Genomic DNA, 20,099 nt, shown 5'->3' on the forward strand with positions numbered 1-20,099 from the left:
TACGATACTTAACTATGCGGAATTTGGAATTGTTTAGGGATCGGCTGACCCGCCGGGCCCTAAGCGGGCCGGAACCATGGCACTGCGGGTCATCCGTAGATGTAAGACCCACTTGTGCGCGATGTCATAGCCTCGTGGAATGCCGTTACTGCATGACAGGGGGCTGTAGCCGTGGATACCTCTTTCGGGCTTTGGCTCATCATTCCGTTTCCTGCACATTAGAGCACAGGCCTTGGTTGATTCGGAATTACAATTATCTATATAGAGGCGCGAGGTGGAAAGTTCATGTAGAAGATGCTTCATGAGCAACTATTCGTATGGCGATGTAACCCTAGACTGAGTACATTGCTGGGACACCTTTAGGCTAGTGATACCAGATTTTGATAAATACAAATATCCCTTCTAGAGGAAATCCAAGGAAATAATCACTGGAAGACTATTTTGGAACATTCTTGAAGAGAAACCTTATTAGTGAGTGTGACAAATGTTATGCATACTAAGTGTGTCCAGCTGGAGAGACTAACCCACGTATATACATCCTCAGGCGTTCATAATCCAGAAATAGAAACTAAATATTGATGTTAGAGTTTCCTTGAACTAGTGGTACCTAATACAGACTAATCTGGTTATTTGTTTAGGGTAGCATTGGTGATTACATGGAACAGACGTAGCCTATGACAAGCTTGACATCGTCCAGGCAGGCAAATGCTCGACATGGTACAAAAAGCAGGAACCAATAAAAAAAACCTGCTACAGTTTGCACCAATAAACGCAAGGGATAACCTCAAATATGATACTAGCAGTTACAGAAAGTCTGTACACGCCTCTGCATTTGCATCACAGTATAGGGAAAACCTAACAGACCAGGGAGAAAAACCTATACCGAGGCCCGTCCAAAATCCGGTAATTGCCAAATGCAGAACAGACTAGACGCCGTGAACCCCCGTCCCTCGCTATTCCACACCAAACTTATGTCTAGAGACTGATTATCTTGACATCATCATTATACTCTCCATCGAAAATAATGTTCAGATCCACGTGCAACCACACTTCATTACCATTCTTCAAGTAGAACCGGAGTTCGCCCTTGGCAGCAATCAGGTTAACTTTGAGGGTAATCCCGTCCTGAAGGTTTCCAGACAGAGTGCCAATGTTGATTCCAATCACAGAGACCGAAACTGAGGCTTCATATGTGGTAGTGTCAACATAGCCGGCGATCTAATTGGCAAAAAAGAAGTCAGACGCTTGCTACTGCAGAGTAGAAAACAAAGGCTGTAGCCTTACTGTGACGACTCCAAAAAAGCTGACCGGCCCAAAGTTGATACGAGCTTCAGGTTTTGGTGCAACTTGGAGGGAAGATGCAGCGGCTTCTGCATCGCTAATCTGCGTTGCAGCGAAGATACCAGCTGTTGGCTGGTTGAGTTTCACAATGGCTCCTGAGGGTTTTATAAATGTGAGCGTCTGAACGTATCGAAGGCAGTATTTGAATTACCTTCAATGTAATTGGCCATTTTGTTGTGTTTTGGTCGTAGAAGATTACTCAAAAATAATATCCTGTTCGCTTGAATCGTTCGCGTCGAAGCAATCAGAGCACGCCAACCTGAATGCCTTTATAGCTTAGGTATAGCTGAGCGGTTGATTATGAGCCAGCTCAAGATACCAGGAAAATTGACTATACTCCGCTGCATTTCCATACGGCTTTCCATGACGCAGACCAAATCAGGCGCACGGCGCACGGCGCACGGCGCAGGTCCTAGGGCACGAAGGTCAGCTTTAGAGCGTTCCGAACGGAAAGCGTCTTCTGATAAAGAGCATCCTACTTATGACACTTTCATTGAGCGGATATATCCGATCTGCTCGACCTTCGAGGCTAGAAGGAAACATAGGCGGTCCATACCAGTGGTTGCTAACGTCTATACATGTTCCATGCATGAGCCTAGAACAGGCGGATATTGCAAATAGGGTTAGCTGCGGAGCCCACCGAAGCTCCTTGCATAATAAGAAGAACTGCCAAGTTCCGCACAGCAGATGACAGCCTGTCAGGCCAGTTACCAAGATTCTTATGCTGTCTATGCGCTTGGAGAGCACGAGCATGATGCGTCGATGACACCTGCCACTGTGGATCCCGGTGAACGCTGGTTGTATTCATCCACCAGGCCTCAGGCCCGGCCTTTATTTCATTCCCTGAAGGTACTGTCTGGTGAAGTGGCACCAGGGGTCCTCTATGTGAGACATGTCTTGCTGTGGAGTGGATAAAATACTTTGTATTCCTCGTCGATGTTCCCAAACTGGCACGCACATCCCAGCATCAGAGCTGGGAACGGCAACTCAAGCTTGTGAGTTGACAAAATCAAGGTATGCTTTCCCGTAAGCTTCTTCCATATCTTCTTAGTCGGTACGTCAACCATGCTTTGGCACGAAGCGTGTCCTTCCGTCCGCGCTCAATGTCTCCTCGGAGGGGAAGGAGGTAATGGGGCACTAAGTGGATGCTGATTACATACGAACGCTGTCTCTGGTTGTCAAACGTCACGTAGCTGTCATGATTGAAGCCGAATTGAGCTTCTGGACTCGTCTCAACGGTGGCTGTCTGCGGAGATGGCATATAGGGTGGTATACACAGCGAGGTCGTCCGCCTTCTATACGCAGTTGCAGGCTTGAATGATGCAATTAAGAATGCTATTGCCAATGCTTGCTGCTTTCAGTGAATAATTAATACGGGAAAGGAAAGTAAATGATGTTCTGGCGTTATTCGAACAATAGATGGCAGAACTATAGGAGTTCTCCTGCACCAATGGTTCTCAAGCAGCGCTTTGTTCACGGATAGGTAAATGTACTACATCATAGGCTACGGCAGAGTCCGCAAAGGACTCTGAATGGCAGGATTAGCTCCAGTCAGTAGTCCAAGTTCAGTAACACGCTCTATAGGAGTATCAAAGAGACTCCCGCATATGTCACAGCTGCTTAAGGACAGATCCTATTTAAACAAGTTGGAGTGTGCACTAAATTTGCGCTGATGTATCTACTGTCTTCAAGTCTCACATTTTCAACCCGAATAAGCTATTTTATGGAACATGTGCTCCTTCTATCCAACCCAGTTGGAGTTGGAGACCGTCCATGACATCCCTGAATCGGTCCCTCTTAATCTGCCGGGACTTTGCGTTCCTCATACAGTTGCAAACGCAATGGACATACCTCAATACGCTCTGGAAAATACCGCAGGAAATACTGCTGGCACCATATGTCTCTTTCCAAACGACATTGATAATGGATATTATAATAGTCCATACCAGTTCCCAACCTTGAAAGACCTGCAGCTCGCATATGGCCATGACGTTATGAGAGCGCAGCCTATGCAGGGCGTCAGCTCCATCCCCAAAGCCAACGAGTACACCACCAATGGCGAGTCATCCGACCAGTATATCCACAGGGAGACTAAGACGTCCTCGGAAGCAAGATCTTTTGCCGAGACTGCAAGGCGTGATAATGCACGACAGCAAAAGGATTCATCCTATGACAAATGTATTACAAAACGGTGAGCTAGAGTCTATCTTTCCGATCACACTTGCTCTAGCTAAGTTATTAAGTGTTAGACGGGGAAGTCATGCTGCCCAACTGCGGTGTAGATGGGAAGGGTGCGAATATACCGGTACCTTTGGCCGAGAGAGCGACTTATTACGGCACTTGAAGGCGGTCCATATCTGCAACGACTCCTACTGCTGTCCGGTGGAAGGTTGCCAGAAGGTGTCTAACAGATGTGATAATATGAAGGAACACATCCGCAGAGTCCATCAAAAAAGTCATGACCATAAATGGTAAGAATGGGTGGAATAGTCTTATTGCATGCGGACCTCTGGTGGTGGCACTTAATCCTTACAGTGAGCGGCAGTAGGACGAAAATCTATACAGAACCCCACATAAAAAAAGKTGTGATATAATGAATGACGGAATCCCTATAGATACTACGTTCTATTCTAAATGAGGTTTCAAACTAAGCTTGGTGAAAGACTAGGAGGCGACTATTAAGTAGAGCAACGGTATTCCCAGTCCATATATTCATACCTTAATTGAATAAGTGTCTCGATTTATCCACTAAGGAACCTGACTAAATCCTAAACCTTGTTATCCCGGGCAGCCGGGCTGAACAGACTCAGATTGCTCCCTGCTGATCGTTAAGTCGGATCGCGCCGTGTGCCCCGGAGGCCAGCTGGATTGTGTGTTTGCGCCCTGGCAGGCAATCAGGCCGGCCGCCATTCCACCCTGTAGAAATGACGTGAGACTCAGCTGGGCCCAACTCTGAAGCTTGTGATATTACTATTAGATTTACTCATGGTTTGAATCATTAAGTGGTGTGATCTGCTAAACAGAAGGGAGTCTCACTACCCACTGTACTATACAAGGGCCTTAGCAGTTCCTGGCAGTCACCCCAAATCTATCTTTCCTTTCATCTGTCCATCATTTCACGACATTCCTTCCTAAGGCAACTTTGCTAGTTAACTAGCACTCAATTCCCAACATGACCACCGTTTCCGGTTAGTTCAACCTTCAATATTCTTTACAAGAGGTAGACTAACCTTCGACGCAGGCACTGGGATTGGGGCTGTCAACGACAGCTATCATCTGAGGGTGTATACCCAGGATATAAGCGGTGGGATTCGCGAGAGTATATGTGAAAATGGATGGTCTAGCGGCAGATTAATTGCATACTGCAAGCTGGGTTCTCCCATCGCTGCTACATCCCTGGCGCTTGACAGCGTAAGATGCTTGCTATTCAGTTGCACAATAAAACCTAATGTCATTTATAGATTCGCGTGTACTCTGTCTCCAACAACAACACCCTGCAGGAAGCAGCCCACGATGCTAACTCTGGCTGGTACAGCGGTGGGTTGACCTACAGCAACATCCAAGTCGCAGCCAACAGCAGCGTGGGAGCCGTTTACCTTGCGGGAACATCAACCCAAGCTCTCCGAGTCTATGCTCAGTTGCCCGATAATTCAATCCAAGAATACGGATGGGATAGTAAGCTTTATCAAGGCATGCAACGTGTTCCCTAAATGACCTTGTTCTCTCTGTCTAGCAAATTCAAACCAGTGGCAAACTTTCCAGAACCTGGGTGCGGCACTCCCTGGAACAGCCATAGCCGTAACAACCTTCCTGCAACCTGACCTGGCTAGAGGTTGGTATCATCCAATTCTAGCTGCATGCTTTTGCAAGTCTGCTGATAAAGTCACCCAGAGTATACTTCCAGGACCCTCAGAACAACCTGATTGAGATGGCCTACGATGCCAATTCGGTCTGGGGTCGTGGCAGCTTTTCAGTCCCCAACACCATCCCTCAGACTGCTCTCGCCGTCACCACTACTGAAGACGTCAGCATTCATGTCTACTATGGTGGTCCTAACAATCTTATTCTGGAGAAAATCCATGATGCTAACTCAGGTTGGTATGTCGGCGGATTCCCTCAGTCCAGCATCCCTGGGGGCCGGCTTGCTGCCATCAACTGGGGCGCCGATAGGGATTTCAATATCCGCGTTTATTTCCAGCAGGCAGTATCCTATGTGACGGAGTATCAGTGGACGGATTTATTCGGGGTGCCCGCCTGGTCGATTGGGCAGAAACAAATCCCGCCTGCGTAGCCTGGATCGACCAAAGCAGAAGCAAAGGTTTAGTTACTCAAATAATGTTGACTGTGCTTTATGTCATTTACTCTCCTTCGAATGCAATTGTTCTTGAATTTTTGATTTCCCAAGGGGCGGACGAACGGACGTGGAGGAATACATAGCTAAGGTGCTGGGAGACCGGTCCGCTCATATCCGAACTCATAAACGGAGTCCTACCTAGGCAGTAGACTTAAGGACCCAGCCTGTGGGACCCTCCCGCGCCCAGCCTAGATGCGCCAAGGTATGCGTTGGGTTTGGGCCTAGCGTAAGAGTGGGAACTCCCTGGCCCGGACCCAACCTTGCCATAATTATTCTTCCGAATGGGCAAGTGTCTCCGGCTGCAAAGGGGAAACTCTCTCCAGATTGTTTAGTCTTCCACTCCACCTTCACTCTTCATGCAGGACCTCATCGTTGTCAATCATCAACGTAAGAGACTTGGACCAGTAAAATGATTAATTTCAGATCATTCTTCCTCCGGAGATACTTACCTGGTCTCAAATTACCCCCTCACAACCAGTCTGCGATGATATCGAGACGATGGGGTCCTCAGCCGTTGTCAGTCTATAAAGATGTCCCAATACCCTGATCAATTGCTCTGGAGACTTCTTTTCCATCAACAATATAGGAGCTACCTTGTGAATTTTCTTTGCCGCTCAAATCCTTTGTTCAATTCCGAGGACAGACCACCAGAATGGCAGTACAGAAGCTTAAGGTTGGCATGGCTGGCTTAGGTCGAGTGGGCAAGCTCCATGCGATCAACTTCTTGCACCGCACTCCCCGCGCTGAATTAGTTGCTGCATTTTCGCCTGACCCCGCAGAGATCGCCTGGGGAAGACAGAATCTTGAGCCGTACGGGGTCACTCTTTATGACAATTACGATAAGATGCTTGAGCATCCAGGACTGATGGCTGTGGCTATTGGTACTGCAACCCCTGTCCATGCGGAAGAAACTATCAAAGCTATCGACCGCGACTTGCATGTCCTCTGCGAGAAACCATTATCTATTGATGTTGAAGTGGTCAGTGCTACAATCCCCCATCGGTGGCGGAAACCTGGACATGCTACCATATACTAACTGCAAACTGGACTATTAGTGCAAGTCTGTCGTAAACAAGGCGAGAACCAAGCCACATCTTAAGGTCATGTGCGGCTTCTCTCGACGATTTGACGAGTCCTACCGTGACGTATACGACAAGATCAGCCAAGGGCTCATCGGAAGACCTTCAGTTCTTCGGAGCCAGACCTGCGATAAGCATGATCCTTCGGGATTTTATGTCGCGTACTCTGCGTGGTCGGGAGGTGTCTTCGTGGACATGTCCGTACACGACATCGATCTTACTCTCTGGTTCTTCGGTGATGACGTGGTTCCCAAGACTATCTCTGCATATGGCATAACCGCTGTTCAGCCGGAGCTGAAGAAGTTCAACGACTATGACAATGCTGTTGGCATTGTCGAATTCCACAACGGCAAGATTGCATACTACTACTGCTCACGCATGATGGCGCATGGCCAAGAAGACACCACAGAAGTCATCGGCACCGAGGGCAAGTTGTCTGTGAACTGCAACCCACAGCGAAACTTGGTGAACTTCTACCATTCGGGAGGTATTACTCGTGAGGCTCCCTCTAATTTCATAGGTCGCTTTGGACCTGCGTTTGTGACAGAAGCCAATGAATTTACCGCCGCATGCTTGGATAACACGCCACTCCCGATGAAGCTGAGCAACGCAGTCAAGGCTGTTGAGATTGGTGCATACCTCCAAGAGGCTCTGGTTACAGGCAAGCAGATACACTTTGACGAGATTGGAAGGCGGGTGGAGAGAGCCCAGATTTGAATTGTCCTCGAACTGAGAATACCTACTTGATTGCAATTTGATTTTGCAGTCTTGAATTTTCCAATTGTCCGCGTTATGATTCACCCATAGACCCGCACAGTCAAACACTTGCCTAGAGATGACTTTTCTCAGTCATAGACTTTCTCCGCTCGAATGCCTTGTCTATCTCCTTCTCAGAGTCATATCCATAACACACATCTGTGTTGCTGGATCGCTCCACGGTTGGGGCTATGAGGGAACGACACCCCTAGGGTCTCTGGTAGCGTAGCTGCGTCTCGTGCCTCCCGCATTGGGCCATCTGTGAAGTACCATAGTTTTCCCGGCTGGCTTCTTGCATCTGACCAGCCCGCACAGCCTCGAAGGTGGGTGGAGAGTGCTTCTAGGTTCTCAAGCGCGAGCCAATCCTTGACAAAGCCTGCGTCAAAGCTACACCGTCTTTCACTGCCATTGCGGCGCCTAGCAATTGCTCGTGAGTATTGAACCAAGATACGAGGAAAGTATATCAAATGGCGTGAATGTACCTTGCCAAATATATGACTTGGATCTGCCCAACTTCCGACTCACGGTATACGTATCAGGGTCATGCGGATTCTGGGTAGAGCGTGTACCTGTATCTCTTTGATTACAATCGATGATAGGAGCTCTTGGATTCAATTGCTCCGAGAATAAGGATCCAGTTTGGGTCTATATTTCGAGGAGTGGGACTCTGAGGAATAGCGTTGTTTTTGCTTGAGGTACGGCGGCTTGAAGTTGCCCGGCGTGTGAGAGTGTTTTACTTGGAATGGCTAGGGTCTATTTCGACGTACTGTCTCATGGACTTAGAAATACTGCTACATTACGGTCATATTGACTGTCCTGGTATCCATGGCTGGTGAACTAGAAAGGACAGTGACGTTTCGGGCTTGTTGGTGAGGTACGTTTCGGGATCGCTCCCCATGGACCCCATCGCCGGGACAGCGGCTCCTTCCCCTGCTATTTCCTTGGGAGGCGTTATATGCAGGTGATCCAATGGCTCGTCGAACGGGTCTATGTTGACACTGAATCCGTTATTGTTCAGAGTCATGGCATACTCGGTGAGTTCAGTAGCCGTATTCTATTATGGAATTGTAAATGCTTATCAGTTCAGAAAACGCCCTCGAAGGGCCAATGGAGACCCCACGTACCAGGCTCTCAAGATCATTAAAGCGAGAAAATGGACCTTTGAGGACAGGGCCCGCAGCCTCCAACCATTTTGACGATCCCCGCCCAGTTCTTCTGCTCAAATCTATGCATGCAATCTACCATCACTTTAATGGGGTCATCACCTGTAGACACCATCTTCTTATCGGTAGGAGGCAACTGCAGAAGTGCTGTCAGCTGTGTCCGCACATTATCATCCAATGACGATGGATACCTGTTTCTGGACAACTGGATCTCGCCAAGGGGCTCCGTTGTAATGTACTGCCACATTTGATCATGAACTTTTGGATGTGGTCTTTGAGGGAGGTGATCACAGTTCTACTGTCCTCAGGACCAGTGACCTCAGAGGTTAAACACCATGGCCGTTCGCCATTAGGAAGGCCATCTCTGAATACATATCTTTCCAACTCAGTTTTCTAGTCCCACGTTTTCAGTAGAGCAGAGGATGATTTGGGATAGGAAAACCATTGATCTGTCCAGTAGATTATATATTGCAGAACCGGCTTCATAGGCTGCACATGTACCAATTCGTCCGGACAAAATCTCTCCTGCATACTCTCATTAGCTGCGGCCTATATTCTGACTCAAGTGAGACACATACCACGAGGGGCAGATCATCCCGGCGTTGGCTTCAGCATTCGTGTAAACCTCGACTTCTGTGGCGATAGATGAACTAAGAATCCGGGTCGTCTGGAGTGAACTGTCTCATCCCTATAGGGTATCCCTTACCAAGGGCGGGAAGAGCCCACTCAGTAAACCACTTTCATTGAGGTGCAGGACACCTTTCAAAACGCCGTCTTCATGATCCAGCTTGAGGGGGTAAAAAAGACGCCTAAGAAGATCTGGCTTAACTTCCTTTGCCAGTAACCTGCATCAATATCTCCTAATCAACTGACGTTGTCTGCATTGCCAAACATAAGGGTTCCCCAGTTAATGACGCGGTCAATTTCCAAAACTATGAAATTGGTACATTAGCCTGGTATCATTAATTAATATCAGAAGAAATATTGGTCAATTTATACAAACTCGAGTTTTGTATTAGAGATTCTCCTGCTGCGGTGAAGTTGCAGACCTTCTGCCCATATGCGGACTGGACATACGTCGCCCACAGCCTGGGCCAAACCAAGGTTCTCAAGATTGAACAACCTTGTCCGTCTGGGTCCCCTTGATGCCAAAATTGCTCTGGACCCAGGGCTCAAAATTCGATGGCTTCAGTTTCTTTCCGTTCCGCTTCCATTGATATTGGCTTACTCCTTTGGCGCCTCCGATGGCTTTCCCCGCATTATCTATCCCGTCCCCACCAGTGAGTTCCTGTTACTGACCTTCCTTCATTCTCCAGCCCGCCCACCTGTTTTTATCGAATTGGGAAGTCTTCTTTTGAAGTATTCGTATTGTATATATTGTGGTAAGTAGGAGTGGACCAGCCAGCCTACGGCGCTATGTGAATCGTGTTTGTGTCAAACAACAGACGGTCTACTCCAATGACGAAATCAACGGCTGAAAGATCGACATTCCTGCACTGACAGCTACGCAATCTTATTAGCATAGCCGATTGTATCCACAGCTATCCTTGACGTGCTCAAATTCTCATACTGATACATTCTAAATTTCCTATCTGCTTGCAATCGACATCACAGGCAGTCTGGCTCGAGTGCTTGAGAACCTGAGAACTCCATGTAGCAAGCATCGTCTACGGAATGCGTCTCTATTATGGTATTACGCTTCTGCTTTTTGCCTCGCTCAGTATCGCCGTGTCTGCGCTCTATACAGGCCAACGGGGCCGCGTCATTCATCAGCCTGCTCTACCCCCCTCATATCCGCTGGCAGTAAGAAATCCGTATCTCTCAGCATGGATGCCCAGCGACCGGGTACAGATATTACCGTTTGCCGAGCCGCAGTTCTGGGCCGGGCAGGATCTTGGCTGGTCGGTCATGGTGCGTGTTGACGGTCAGACGTATAGTTTAATGGGCGTGAAGGACCCCGGAAAAGGCGTCCAGCCGGCAGTTGTGCATAGCGCGGAATATACGGCGACTCATTCTATGTTTACTGCTAGTGCTGGAACGGCGATGGTCACGCTTGATTTCTTCTCGCCGGTGTCGCCGTCGAATTATCTTCGGCAGTCGCTTCCTTTTAGTGGGTGTGTGTTGTGCGATCGCTGGAGAGGAGCTAATGGCTTGCCATAGGTTATCTGACAGTGTCTGTCTCTGGAACTTCTGGGAATAGCGTCCAGGTATTTTCGAGTATTGATGGGAGATGGACAGGCGAGCCTGAAGGGGCGATTTGCAATTTTAATAATGAAGGATCTACAGCGATGTTTTCATTGGAAGTCGAGGATGCTACGCTGTACTCCGAGAGTAGTGATATGGCTACTTGGGGAGAGGCAATATTTGCATCGCGACCAACAGCTTCCTCAAGGCTTTCCTTTGCGTCAGGCAATGGAGCCCAAGTGAGATCACAGTTCGTCAAAACCGGCTGGCTGGCTACAGCCGGCCAGCAATGCAAGTCGGGGGACATCGTGGCACTTTCTCATGACCTTGGGTTTGTGACTGGTGACGGGGCAGTCACATTTGCCATTGGATATGTGCGGGAGATGGCAATCAACTACCTTGGAAATGCGTACACGGGGTATTATAGGGCAGAGTATCCCAATACATACCAAGCGGTCACATACTTTTTGGAGGACTATTCAGATGCACTCAGTGAGTCCCTAGTACTCGACCGGAAATTGTCTACCGCAGCAAAATCGGTCGCGGGACAAAAATATGCGGACATCGTCACGCTGTCAACTCGGCAAGCGTACGGGGGAATTGATCTGACAATTCCAAATGACACGCTCGATACCAGCGAAGTGTTAGCCTTCATCAAGGAGCTCTCCAGCGACGGGAATGTCAACACAGTGGATGTCATCATGCCTGCCTTTCCCATATATTGGGTTATGGATCCGGACTATATCCGACTACTGTTAGAGCCGATGATGAGATATCTCGCAGCAGGTCGCTGGCACAAACCGTATGTGATCCACGATATGGGCAGCCATTATCCCAACGCCCTCGGACATGACGACCAACAAGCGGAACCGATGCCCATTGAGGAGTGCGGCAACCTCATGGTCCTTACCCTGGCCTATGTGCGCGCGACTGGCGATGAGGCATGGGCAGCCCAGTATTTCGACATCCTCAGAGGATATGCTGACTATCTGGTCGAAAATGGCATCGACATCGCTGAGCAGCTTTCCTCAAACGATGCTGCCGGTCCGCTGGCGAATGAAACCAACCTCGCCATAAAAGCAGCAGTTGGTCTCAAGGCATTCGGAGAACTAACAGGATTGACGGAATATTCCAACATTGCAGAGGCACGAGCCGACCTATTCTTCGCCCAAGGACTGGGGACAGATGAGCAAAAGACTCATTTCGTGCTGCAGTACCCCGACAAGCCATCCTCGTGGAAGACGCCGTATAACCTCTACCCAGATGTATTGTTGAGCCTTGGAACTTTCCCAAAGGAAGTTCACCAGATGAGCAGCGCATTCTTCAAGTCAGTAAGAGCTGAATACGGAGTGCCTCTGGACAGCCGGCAAGACTGGGCCAAGTCGGACTGGAACATGTGGCTGGCAGGCACACTTGACAACAGCACCCGCAGCGAATTTGTGGATGACCTGTGGGCATTCATGACCAATGGCAAGCATAATTGGCCATTCTCAGATAGATATATCGCGAGCTCAGCCAAAGGTAACACGCCCGGCGTCCCAGTGCTGTGTCGAGCGCGCCCAACAGTGGGTGGGCATTTTGCCTTGTTGGCACTAGAGGGACCCAAATCCCTTCAGGTCAGGCTACCGGCGCTGGAGGAAAGCTCCAGCCTCAGTGAGCAAGGCAGCCAGCAAGTTCTGGGAGAAGAAAGGCAAGAGCTGTGAAGTTGAGCGGACCAGGGGTTCGACGACTTGTGGGCTTAACATGGACATTTGGCCTTCTATTAGATTATTCCCAGTAATTTTCATCTATTTGCCCTTTTTCCTCCGCTTTTCCTTCTCGAAGATGAATCCGAAGCATCCTGAATCAGGTGCAGTGAATGGATTGAGCAGCAGGAAAAAGCGGAGAGTAGAATGGCTGAATAGGACACCCAGCCGCCAGAAAGAAATACAGACAGAACGAAACAAATCAATTTCTCTCCATCACACTGCATTCAATCTCCTGAAGAGACTTAGAGCAATAATCCGTGCAGTAGCAGCGTAACACCGTCTTTATATGTGGACCAACTGCTGGATCCCTTGCGGCGTGCTGGCCCCTGCGGTGGCGCTTACATAAGCGTAGTGACGGCGGACTTTCTTTTCGGGGCGAAACCAACGAGCAACAGGAACAGACTCAACTTGCCCAACTCCAGCATCCCCAAACGAACCACCGACCTGCTTTTTCCCTCTTCCTCCTCCTTTATTTTCTGTTCCTCCTTGTTGAGCACCATTGGTCTTTTTCTTCGTACCTTCATTTGATTCCCACCCATGGCTTCCGTAAGTTGTCCCGACCTCCCCACGTCGTGCTTCTCTCCCCCCCGTCTTGCTTTCCCTGGGTAGCTTATCCAGCTCCTTAGTGCGAGAGCTACGCGTTCAATAGAGCGCTCGCATGCAATCGCTGTTATGGCCTCAAGCTAACGAGTTTGTCCTACTGTTTTTCTAGCCCCGTCCTCACAACTTTGCTCCCCAAGGCTATTCTCTACCGAACGGTGCTGCGGCTGCCGCTGGTCCTGTCCCTGGCGCCGCCCCTCTTCTTCCCAACAATGGCCGGGTAATTCAAAACGGCCCCGTCAGAGTGTTGTGTATCGCAGATGTCAGAGGTAGGTCGCATGAAGGAGCTTCAGCTTCAGTTGCAGACAACGTCGCTGAAGATCAAGCGCTGACGTACATCTTGCGCAGGAAACCTGAAGTCTTTGAATGAGCTGGCCAAGCAGGCCCGTGCTGATCATATCATTCATACCGGCGACTTTGGCTTCTACGATGATACCTCTCTTGAACGGATTGCAGACAAGTGAGTTGGGCTCTGCGTTTTATCCGCGACTGTTTGACGTCAAGCATGATCTAATTTGGTACGAAATCGCGCTACAGGACTCTCAAGCATGTGGCACAATACTCTCCATTGCTGCCCGAAAGTGTAAAGCGCACGATCGCGCAGACTCCTCCTCAGCAGTCGATCAAGCAACGATTCACCCCCGATCAACTCCCCCTTTCCGAACTTCCAATGCTGCTCGACAAGCGGCTCACACTCGATGTTCCCGTATACACCGTTTGGGGTGCATGTGAGGATGTCCGAGTGCTGGAGAAATTTCGCTCGGGAGAATACAAGGTCAACAATCTGCACATCATTGACGAGGCTAACTCGCGGTTGCTTGATATCGGCGGTGTGAAGCTTCGTCTGCTTGGCCTGGGAGGTGCGGTTGTCATGCACAAGCTGTTTGACAATGGCGAGGGCAAGACCACGATTGCTGGTGGCCAAGGCACCATGTGGACCACTCTGCTGCAAATGGGTGAGCTGATCGATACAGCCAACCGCGTATACGACCCGTCGGAGACCCGCATTTTCGTCACTCATGCCTCGCCTGCTCGAGAAGGGATGCTGAACCAGCTGTCCGTGACTCTCAAGGCCGACTTCTCCATTTCAGCTGGTCTTCACTTCCGCTACGGTTCCTCCTACAACGAGTTCTCCGTCAATCCCTCTCTGGACCACTACCGCGGTAAACTCGCCGCCTCCAAGGCCTCTTTCAACGATGTTTGGGAGACTGTCMGCGGTGAGGTCGAAGCCGCTATCTCCTCCAACGAAGCTCAGAAGACCCTCTTGGACAATGCTCTCGACGTTGTTCAGAGAATGCCTACTGTCGCCAATGGTGGAAATCCGTTCGGTGGCCCCACTGCCCCGGGCAACGCCGCGGGCCAAGTCGATGAGAGCGCCTTCAAGAACATGTGGAACTTCAACCTTGCAGACGCCGCATTTGGCTTCCTCGTTCTCGAGATTGAGGGTGGTCGCATTGCGACGGAGATGCGCGCTCAGGGCTTCAACTTTGCTCACCGTACTGGGAAGCCTCAGGTTGCTGCCGGACAGACAGTCGCCAGTGGTCTTCCAGCTTCTCCAGCAACTACTACCCGCATCCCTAGCGCTACTCCTCCCCAGTTCGGTCAAGCCCCTCCTGCTCCCACTCGGGCTGCGGCGCCCGCCCAGCAGCAAACTCAAGCAAAGGGTCCTGCTGCAGGCCCCACTCGCGCATCCCCCGTTCCCGTCATTCCTAAGCCTGCCACTCCACAGCCCTCTACTGGCGCTGCATCTCAAGTCAGTGCTGCTTCGCCAGACAAGGCGGCTACCATCGAGTCCAACGGCACTCCCCAGCCAGAGAAGCCCTCGGAATCTCCTTTGCCCAGAGGTGAGAAAAAGCAGAGCAACGGACTGTTTGTCTCCAATGTCGATAACGAACAGGCGGTTCGCGATTTGTTCCCCGAGGAAGATAAAGCGAAGATCCTTAAGGTCGAAAAATGGGGCAAGTACAATCATGTTGTGACGTTTGCGACTGTTGAGGAAGCCAAGGCCGCGCTTGACCGTCAGCCCGTCGAACACAAGAAGCCCAGCGCGCCTGGTCAACCTCGCAAACCTAATCTGAAGTTCTTCGAGGACCGCGGCTCCCACCGTGGTAATGCCGGCACCTGGCAAGCCAGCAACAGAGGCACCAACGCATCCCAGCGCGGATACCAGAGCGGGGGTGCGAGTGACAGCGAGGGAGGCCGAGGACGTGGTGGTTTCAGCGGACGCGGACGTGGCCGTGGCACCGACCGCGGTGGACGTGGTGGAAGAGGTGGCCGTGGCGGCTTCAGCAAGGGAGGCGCCTCGGACTCTCCTGCGGTCTCGACATCGACACCTTCCAGTGAAAAGCCCGCTCCCTCTGGCGGAGAATCCTGAGCGATATGTCATTTCCTCGTTTACCTGTCCTTCTGTGTTATTTCCTTGCCACCTTTCAATTTCCCCGGCACGTTGTGTTCAATTAGTCTCTCATCGTTGTTAATTTCTTCTCTTGTGATATTTGCAAAGCCTTTATTTTCTTCCTTCTTTCAACTTCTTTTCTTCTTCGCTTATTTCTTCGTTTCTGAGCGAGATGCACATGGACATTTCTTACACTCTAGTAGAAGACCTTATCATCGGTCCCGTTCGACTGGCTAGTATGGGAAGTTGTTGGTGCAGAAGGTGTGCCGTCGCAAGAAAGGGGAAGCTGCCGACTTGGGTGCGGATGACGATTGGGGAAAGAAAAGAGACGAAGGAAACAATAAAACAAACCAATAACAAGAACAGCAGACAGGAAAGGGCACCGCCAGCGACCTTTTGTGTATTCTAAGTCTTTCCTGGTACGCACCAATATCGATACCCTTGTAGTTTCAGCCGCTTTTTTTCCCCCCTTTTTATATATGCAGTTGTGTAGCACATGAGTTTGTCTGGGTACGATTACGCAGGTTAAACTAGATCGATGGCTTGTATGTCAGGATTAGCCAGTACTCAATATGCATTTCTCGTGTATTACTGCTATGAACAAAGTCAATATCAAGGCTGCAGCTTGGGCTGTACAAAAGCAACAAGAGCTGAGCAACAAGCAATGAAAATAACTACAGTCCGATCCCTGAGCAGTGAGATGCAAAAAGCCGAGCCCCAGGCCCAAAAAAGAAACAAAAAGGAAGAGCGCAAATACTCCCGATCCCGATGTAATTGAGTGGCTGACTGAAGTAAGGGTTGTTGCTGATGTACAGTCTCTCCAAACCAAGGCGCCAGTAGTGATTCCCGACTCCGTGCCTCCAGTTCGCCATTGAACGGGGATACGAAAATTTTCATAATGAAAGAAAGTTGATAAAGGGAAACACGAGAAGGAGAAATAGTTGCCATAGGGAAGCGAAGGATGTCAAAGTAACGACGATTACTCAAGATTGGAGAAAAGCACTCAGAATGAACGTCCCATGAAATCCACCCAAACTTCCTTTTAAATCCTAAAATATTGTTCGTGATAACATCAATTGCAGCGTCGTTTAACATGGGTATCAGTCTCCGGATTCGACGAAGGATGTGCATAGAATTGGCCGGAGTCGTACAAGATGTCGACCGTCTTTATCGTCGCATTAATTTCACTCATAGGCCGTCTATTTAACACGACCCATGATGTCCTCGACATCTTTCTGATTGACGACTACACCGCCTTCAGAGCATCTGGCTTTGGTGCGCAATTCTGAACAGAGATTGTCCACGTCGATCTCGCCATTGCGGAATTTCTCCATGGATTGCAGGCGATCCCTACGGTAAAATTAGTTAGCAAGAATAAGAGGCGGGTGGTAAGGGAACAAATTGAGCATACCATATCTTATTGCAGGTGAGCATTTGCGACTTGTCCTCGCCRGGCACCACCTCATCATCTTCGTCCAGTTTACTGTCGATTTCAGCGATAAGATCCTTCTTTGGCGCCGCTGGGTGCTTCGTCGCTTCGCTAAGATTGTGAGACGGGCTTCCCAGGTCGGGGAGAGGGAATGCATCGTCGAAAAATGTACCAAAGTCTTGGGACAAGATAGCATCTTGGGGCTCACGCCAGTCACCGAACAGCACAGGATCGAATTGACCTCCATTCTGTTGGGCCAGAAGATCCAAACCCAGAGACTGGTCGGAATTGTTGGCATGGGTAGGGGTGTTCGACGCGCTTTCGCTATTTTGTCTCGCTGCTGGAATGGGATTATTGATGTTGCCACATGCCATACCAAGTTGAGCGCAGAAGGATTCCTCACCGTTGACGGTGGTATAGGTGCATGTATGGGGAGTGTGACTCTCGGTCGCCTTTACGGCAGGCGAGTGCAAAGATGGCTCAGGAGAGGTTCCATTGGAAGAGAGAAACTGGCTATGGTGCGAATCTGAAGAGGATGATGGAGAGTCTGAGCTAGGGGTATCGTGGGTTGCCTGCTTCGTATTCGCGTTGTACGAGGAATTGACCTGGTGCGCATAGCCCCCGGTAGCTCCAGAGCCAGGTCGCATAGATGGTTGCGGGTTCGGTGCCTGGCCGTTTGGTATGGACTTGGGTGATGGTCCATTGGAAAGACCGTTGGGACTCGAGCTGTTCAGAGCGTTGCGGTTGAGGACACCGGGAACGTGAGCTTCGCTGCGTGGAGTTGCTGTCCGGTTGTCCTTCTTGTTCTGACTCGACTTGCTTGCTTGCGCATTGGTGAACAAGTGAGAACCAGGCAGGTCTCCGAACTTGGGGAAGTCGAACATAAACTCATTATTGTTCAGACCATACATGCCTTTGGAGTATGCACCTGGGATAGCATTAACGGGAGAGAGGCCGCTGCCGCTCGTTACCCAGGAAAGACGCTTGCGATACTCCTTGAGCTCTACCTGCAGACGCTCCACCTGAGCGCGCAGCAGTCCGTTCTCCTGATTGGCATTATCAGATGCTTTCTGTAGCTCCTCCACCTTGGTCTCCAGGTCCTTTAGGTGCTTTTCTTTACGCTCACGGAAGGCCCGCTGAGCTGCGCGATTCTGAGCCTTGCGCTTCTGTCGAAAATGTTAGCACCCGCAAAAGTCAAATTATTTACGTAATGACCTGCACGGAAGGAAAGGCATGACAGAAAACATACCGAAGTAGGTTCCGAGGTCAGCGGCTTTCTACCAGGCTTCTTGGCTCCTTTCTCGTCGCTCTCCCTTCGCTTCTTGCCCGACTCCTCCTTCTCATTTTCCTGTCCATCGATATCCTTTCTCTTATCACCGGGTTCGTACTCTTCAGTCGAAGGCAGGCTCGGGGGCAGATCACCAATCAAACTCTCGTTGCCCAGAAAATCGAGGTCGAAGTCGGGATTCAAATCCAGGTAAGGGCTATCTTCGTAGCCGAAAGTAGTTGACTGATTCGCCGAGCCATCCAAACCACTGGGGGGAGAAACGCTGAAGCTGCCGGACGAAGCATGGCCGGGTGTATGATTTAAGTTCTGATTAGCTTCGGAGTTGTGCGTTAATGTTTGTTGTTTCTGAGTTGGGTTGTTCGATGACAGAGCCGCGAGGAGGAGATCCTGTTGATCGGGGGAGAGATAAAGGCCTTGTTGATAAAGAGTATTGTAGTCCGCCATGGCAGCTGAGAGACAAGCGGGTTATCGTTGTAACGGTAGGACGACCCAAGAAATTGAGAGTGATACTTTGACCAGCTGACGGCTTGTTCAAGTATAACGCGATGCTGAGTTCGTTAGTTTATCGGTGTCTCCTCAACCAGAAAGGCCCGGGCTTCCCGCCCGTTTATCGTTTCGATAGAGAGCACAAGAAATGTGGATGTGAGAGTGCTGGCTGATGAATGCTGATGGAGTCGGAAAGGCCACAAATGCTCTTACGGTTCCACCCCGCTTCAACAAGGTATCAATTCTGTTGAACGTAAAGGCAGAAGAGAGTGTGGGAAAACCAGAAAAGACACAATAAGCGGATTCAACGCTCTACAAGGGAGCCGAGTGAGATACGAAGATATGAAAGAAAGAATCGATCCCTGGAAGGAATCTGATGAAGAGAGAAGTAACGAAAGGGTCAAGGAAAGGTGATAAAATTAGGACAAAGGTTGCAGGAGCCAAGAGCTTATGCCAGATTGTGGCCTAGTGGCCTAGTGTCAGATAGAAGGATGTCGTATTAAGTGGAATGGCGCGGTCACAGGTCTATCGACAGCGGTGCCGCTTGATAGCTGGCGCTGAGGGGCTGCCGAAAGAGGCAATCAGGGTCCGATTGAGAGGAGGTCGTTGGATACGAATGATTGATCTCAGGCGGGAAGAAGCCTGAGGAGATGGAGAGATTCGAAGGGGGAATTGAGACAGGGGATTCTGACGATGAGGGTAGGTGTAGTGAGAAAGATGTGGCTGAGAGGGGAGGTGGTACGAGGATGAACCCGAAGCCCATCATTTCCCACTTCTCAGGATGGGGGGGCGGCGATAGACGGCTTCACAAGGCAATCAATCAACGCCTTAGGCCAGTCTTACTGTGGGTGCTTCCAAAGGATGATGGGGGGCAAACGGGCACAAAAGGCGGCGTCAGCTGTTGACAGTTCTTATTGGTTGAGTGATGGAAAGTTGATGGATGGGAGCCAATAAGTCTGGCTGGTGTCTCCCGCTGCTTTAGATCGGAAAAATTGAGTGACTCGATGCTTAGAAATCAGACCAGGCCGGATATTGCTTCTCTCCGCGCCGATGGAGTTCCACGCGCCATTTTATTTAGTTCCAGCCCTTCTAGTTCAGTTGACAGTCCATGGAAATGCTCAGTCAGAAGCTGTTTGGCTACTTTTTCCGCGATGATGTTCCTCATCTGCGTCCGCTCTTTCTACCAGGGGGGTGAGACTTAAACTTGCTTAGCTAGTAGTTAATTAATCGACTGGGGATGACTCATAGCGTCATAGTCCAGGAATCGGGAGTTCGA

The 20,099-nt window shown here is 49.9% G+C and overlaps 7 protein-coding genes across 7 annotated transcripts; 5 read left to right on the top strand and 2 right to left on the bottom strand.

The window, feature by feature from the left end:
- Positions 1-975: 975 nt before the first annotated feature.
- On the bottom strand, positions 976-1,511 carry Asppvi_010893 (uncharacterized protein; the record flags this gene model as incomplete). Its single annotated transcript, XM_043306729.1, has 3 exons — positions 976-1,218; positions 1,285-1,436; positions 1,493-1,511. 3 exons carry the CDS (start codon positions 1,509-1,511, stop codon positions 976-978), a joined length of 414 nt encoding a protein of 137 aa, XP_043162664.1.
- Positions 1,512-3,182: 1,671 nt separating this feature from the next.
- Positions 3,183-3,685, top strand: Asppvi_010894 (uncharacterized protein; the record flags this gene model as incomplete). Its single annotated transcript, XM_043306730.1, has 2 exons — positions 3,183-3,519; positions 3,591-3,685. The coding sequence occupies 2 exons, from the start codon at positions 3,183-3,185 to the stop codon at positions 3,683-3,685; spliced, it is 432 nt and encodes a 143-aa protein (XP_043162665.1).
- An 828-nt stretch (positions 3,686-4,513) lies between these two features.
- Asppvi_010895 (uncharacterized protein) lies at positions 4,514-5,632 on the top strand (the record flags this gene model as incomplete). Its single annotated transcript, XM_043306731.1, has 5 exons — positions 4,514-4,529; positions 4,583-4,752; positions 4,803-5,016; positions 5,075-5,173; positions 5,235-5,632. 5 exons carry the CDS (start codon positions 4,514-4,516, stop codon positions 5,630-5,632), a joined length of 897 nt encoding a protein of 298 aa, XP_043162666.1.
- A 715-nt stretch (positions 5,633-6,347) lies between these two features.
- On the top strand, positions 6,348-7,491 carry Asppvi_010896 (putative NAD binding Rossmann fold oxidoreductase; the record flags this gene model as incomplete). Its single annotated transcript, XM_043306732.1, has 2 exons — positions 6,348-6,674; positions 6,751-7,491. The coding sequence occupies 2 exons, from the start codon at positions 6,348-6,350 to the stop codon at positions 7,489-7,491; spliced, it is 1,068 nt and encodes a 355-aa protein (XP_043162667.1).
- Positions 7,492-10,367: 2,876 nt separating this feature from the next.
- Asppvi_010897 (putative glutaminase) lies at positions 10,368-12,580 on the top strand (the record flags this gene model as incomplete). Its single annotated transcript, XM_043306733.1, has 2 exons — positions 10,368-10,803; positions 10,854-12,580. The coding sequence occupies 2 exons, from the start codon at positions 10,368-10,370 to the stop codon at positions 12,578-12,580; spliced, it is 2,163 nt and encodes a 720-aa protein (XP_043162668.1).
- A 582-nt stretch (positions 12,581-13,162) lies between these two features.
- On the top strand, positions 13,163-15,599 carry Asppvi_010898 (uncharacterized protein; the record flags this gene model as incomplete). The annotated part of the gene is made up of 4 exons (XM_043306734.1): positions 13,163-13,171; positions 13,338-13,494; positions 13,574-13,685; positions 13,763-15,599. 4 exons carry the CDS (start codon positions 13,163-13,165, stop codon positions 15,597-15,599), a joined length of 2,115 nt encoding a protein of 704 aa, XP_043162669.1.
- Positions 15,600-16,819: 1,220 nt separating this feature from the next.
- Positions 16,820-18,781, bottom strand: yap1 (putative bZIP transcription factor AP-1/Yap1; the record flags this gene model as incomplete). The annotated part of the gene is made up of 3 exons (XM_043306735.1): positions 16,820-16,970; positions 17,032-18,215; positions 18,299-18,781. The coding sequence occupies 3 exons, from the start codon at positions 18,779-18,781 to the stop codon at positions 16,820-16,822; spliced, it is 1,818 nt and encodes a 605-aa protein (XP_043162670.1).
- Positions 18,782-20,099: the final 1,318 nt, after the last annotated feature.

Source organism: Aspergillus pseudoviridinutans (assembly GCF_018340605.1).
Source record: "Aspergillus pseudoviridinutans IFM 55266 DNA, scaffold_9, whole genome shotgun sequence".
NCBI lineage: Eukaryota > Fungi > Ascomycota > Eurotiomycetes > Eurotiales > Aspergillaceae > Aspergillus > Aspergillus pseudoviridinutans.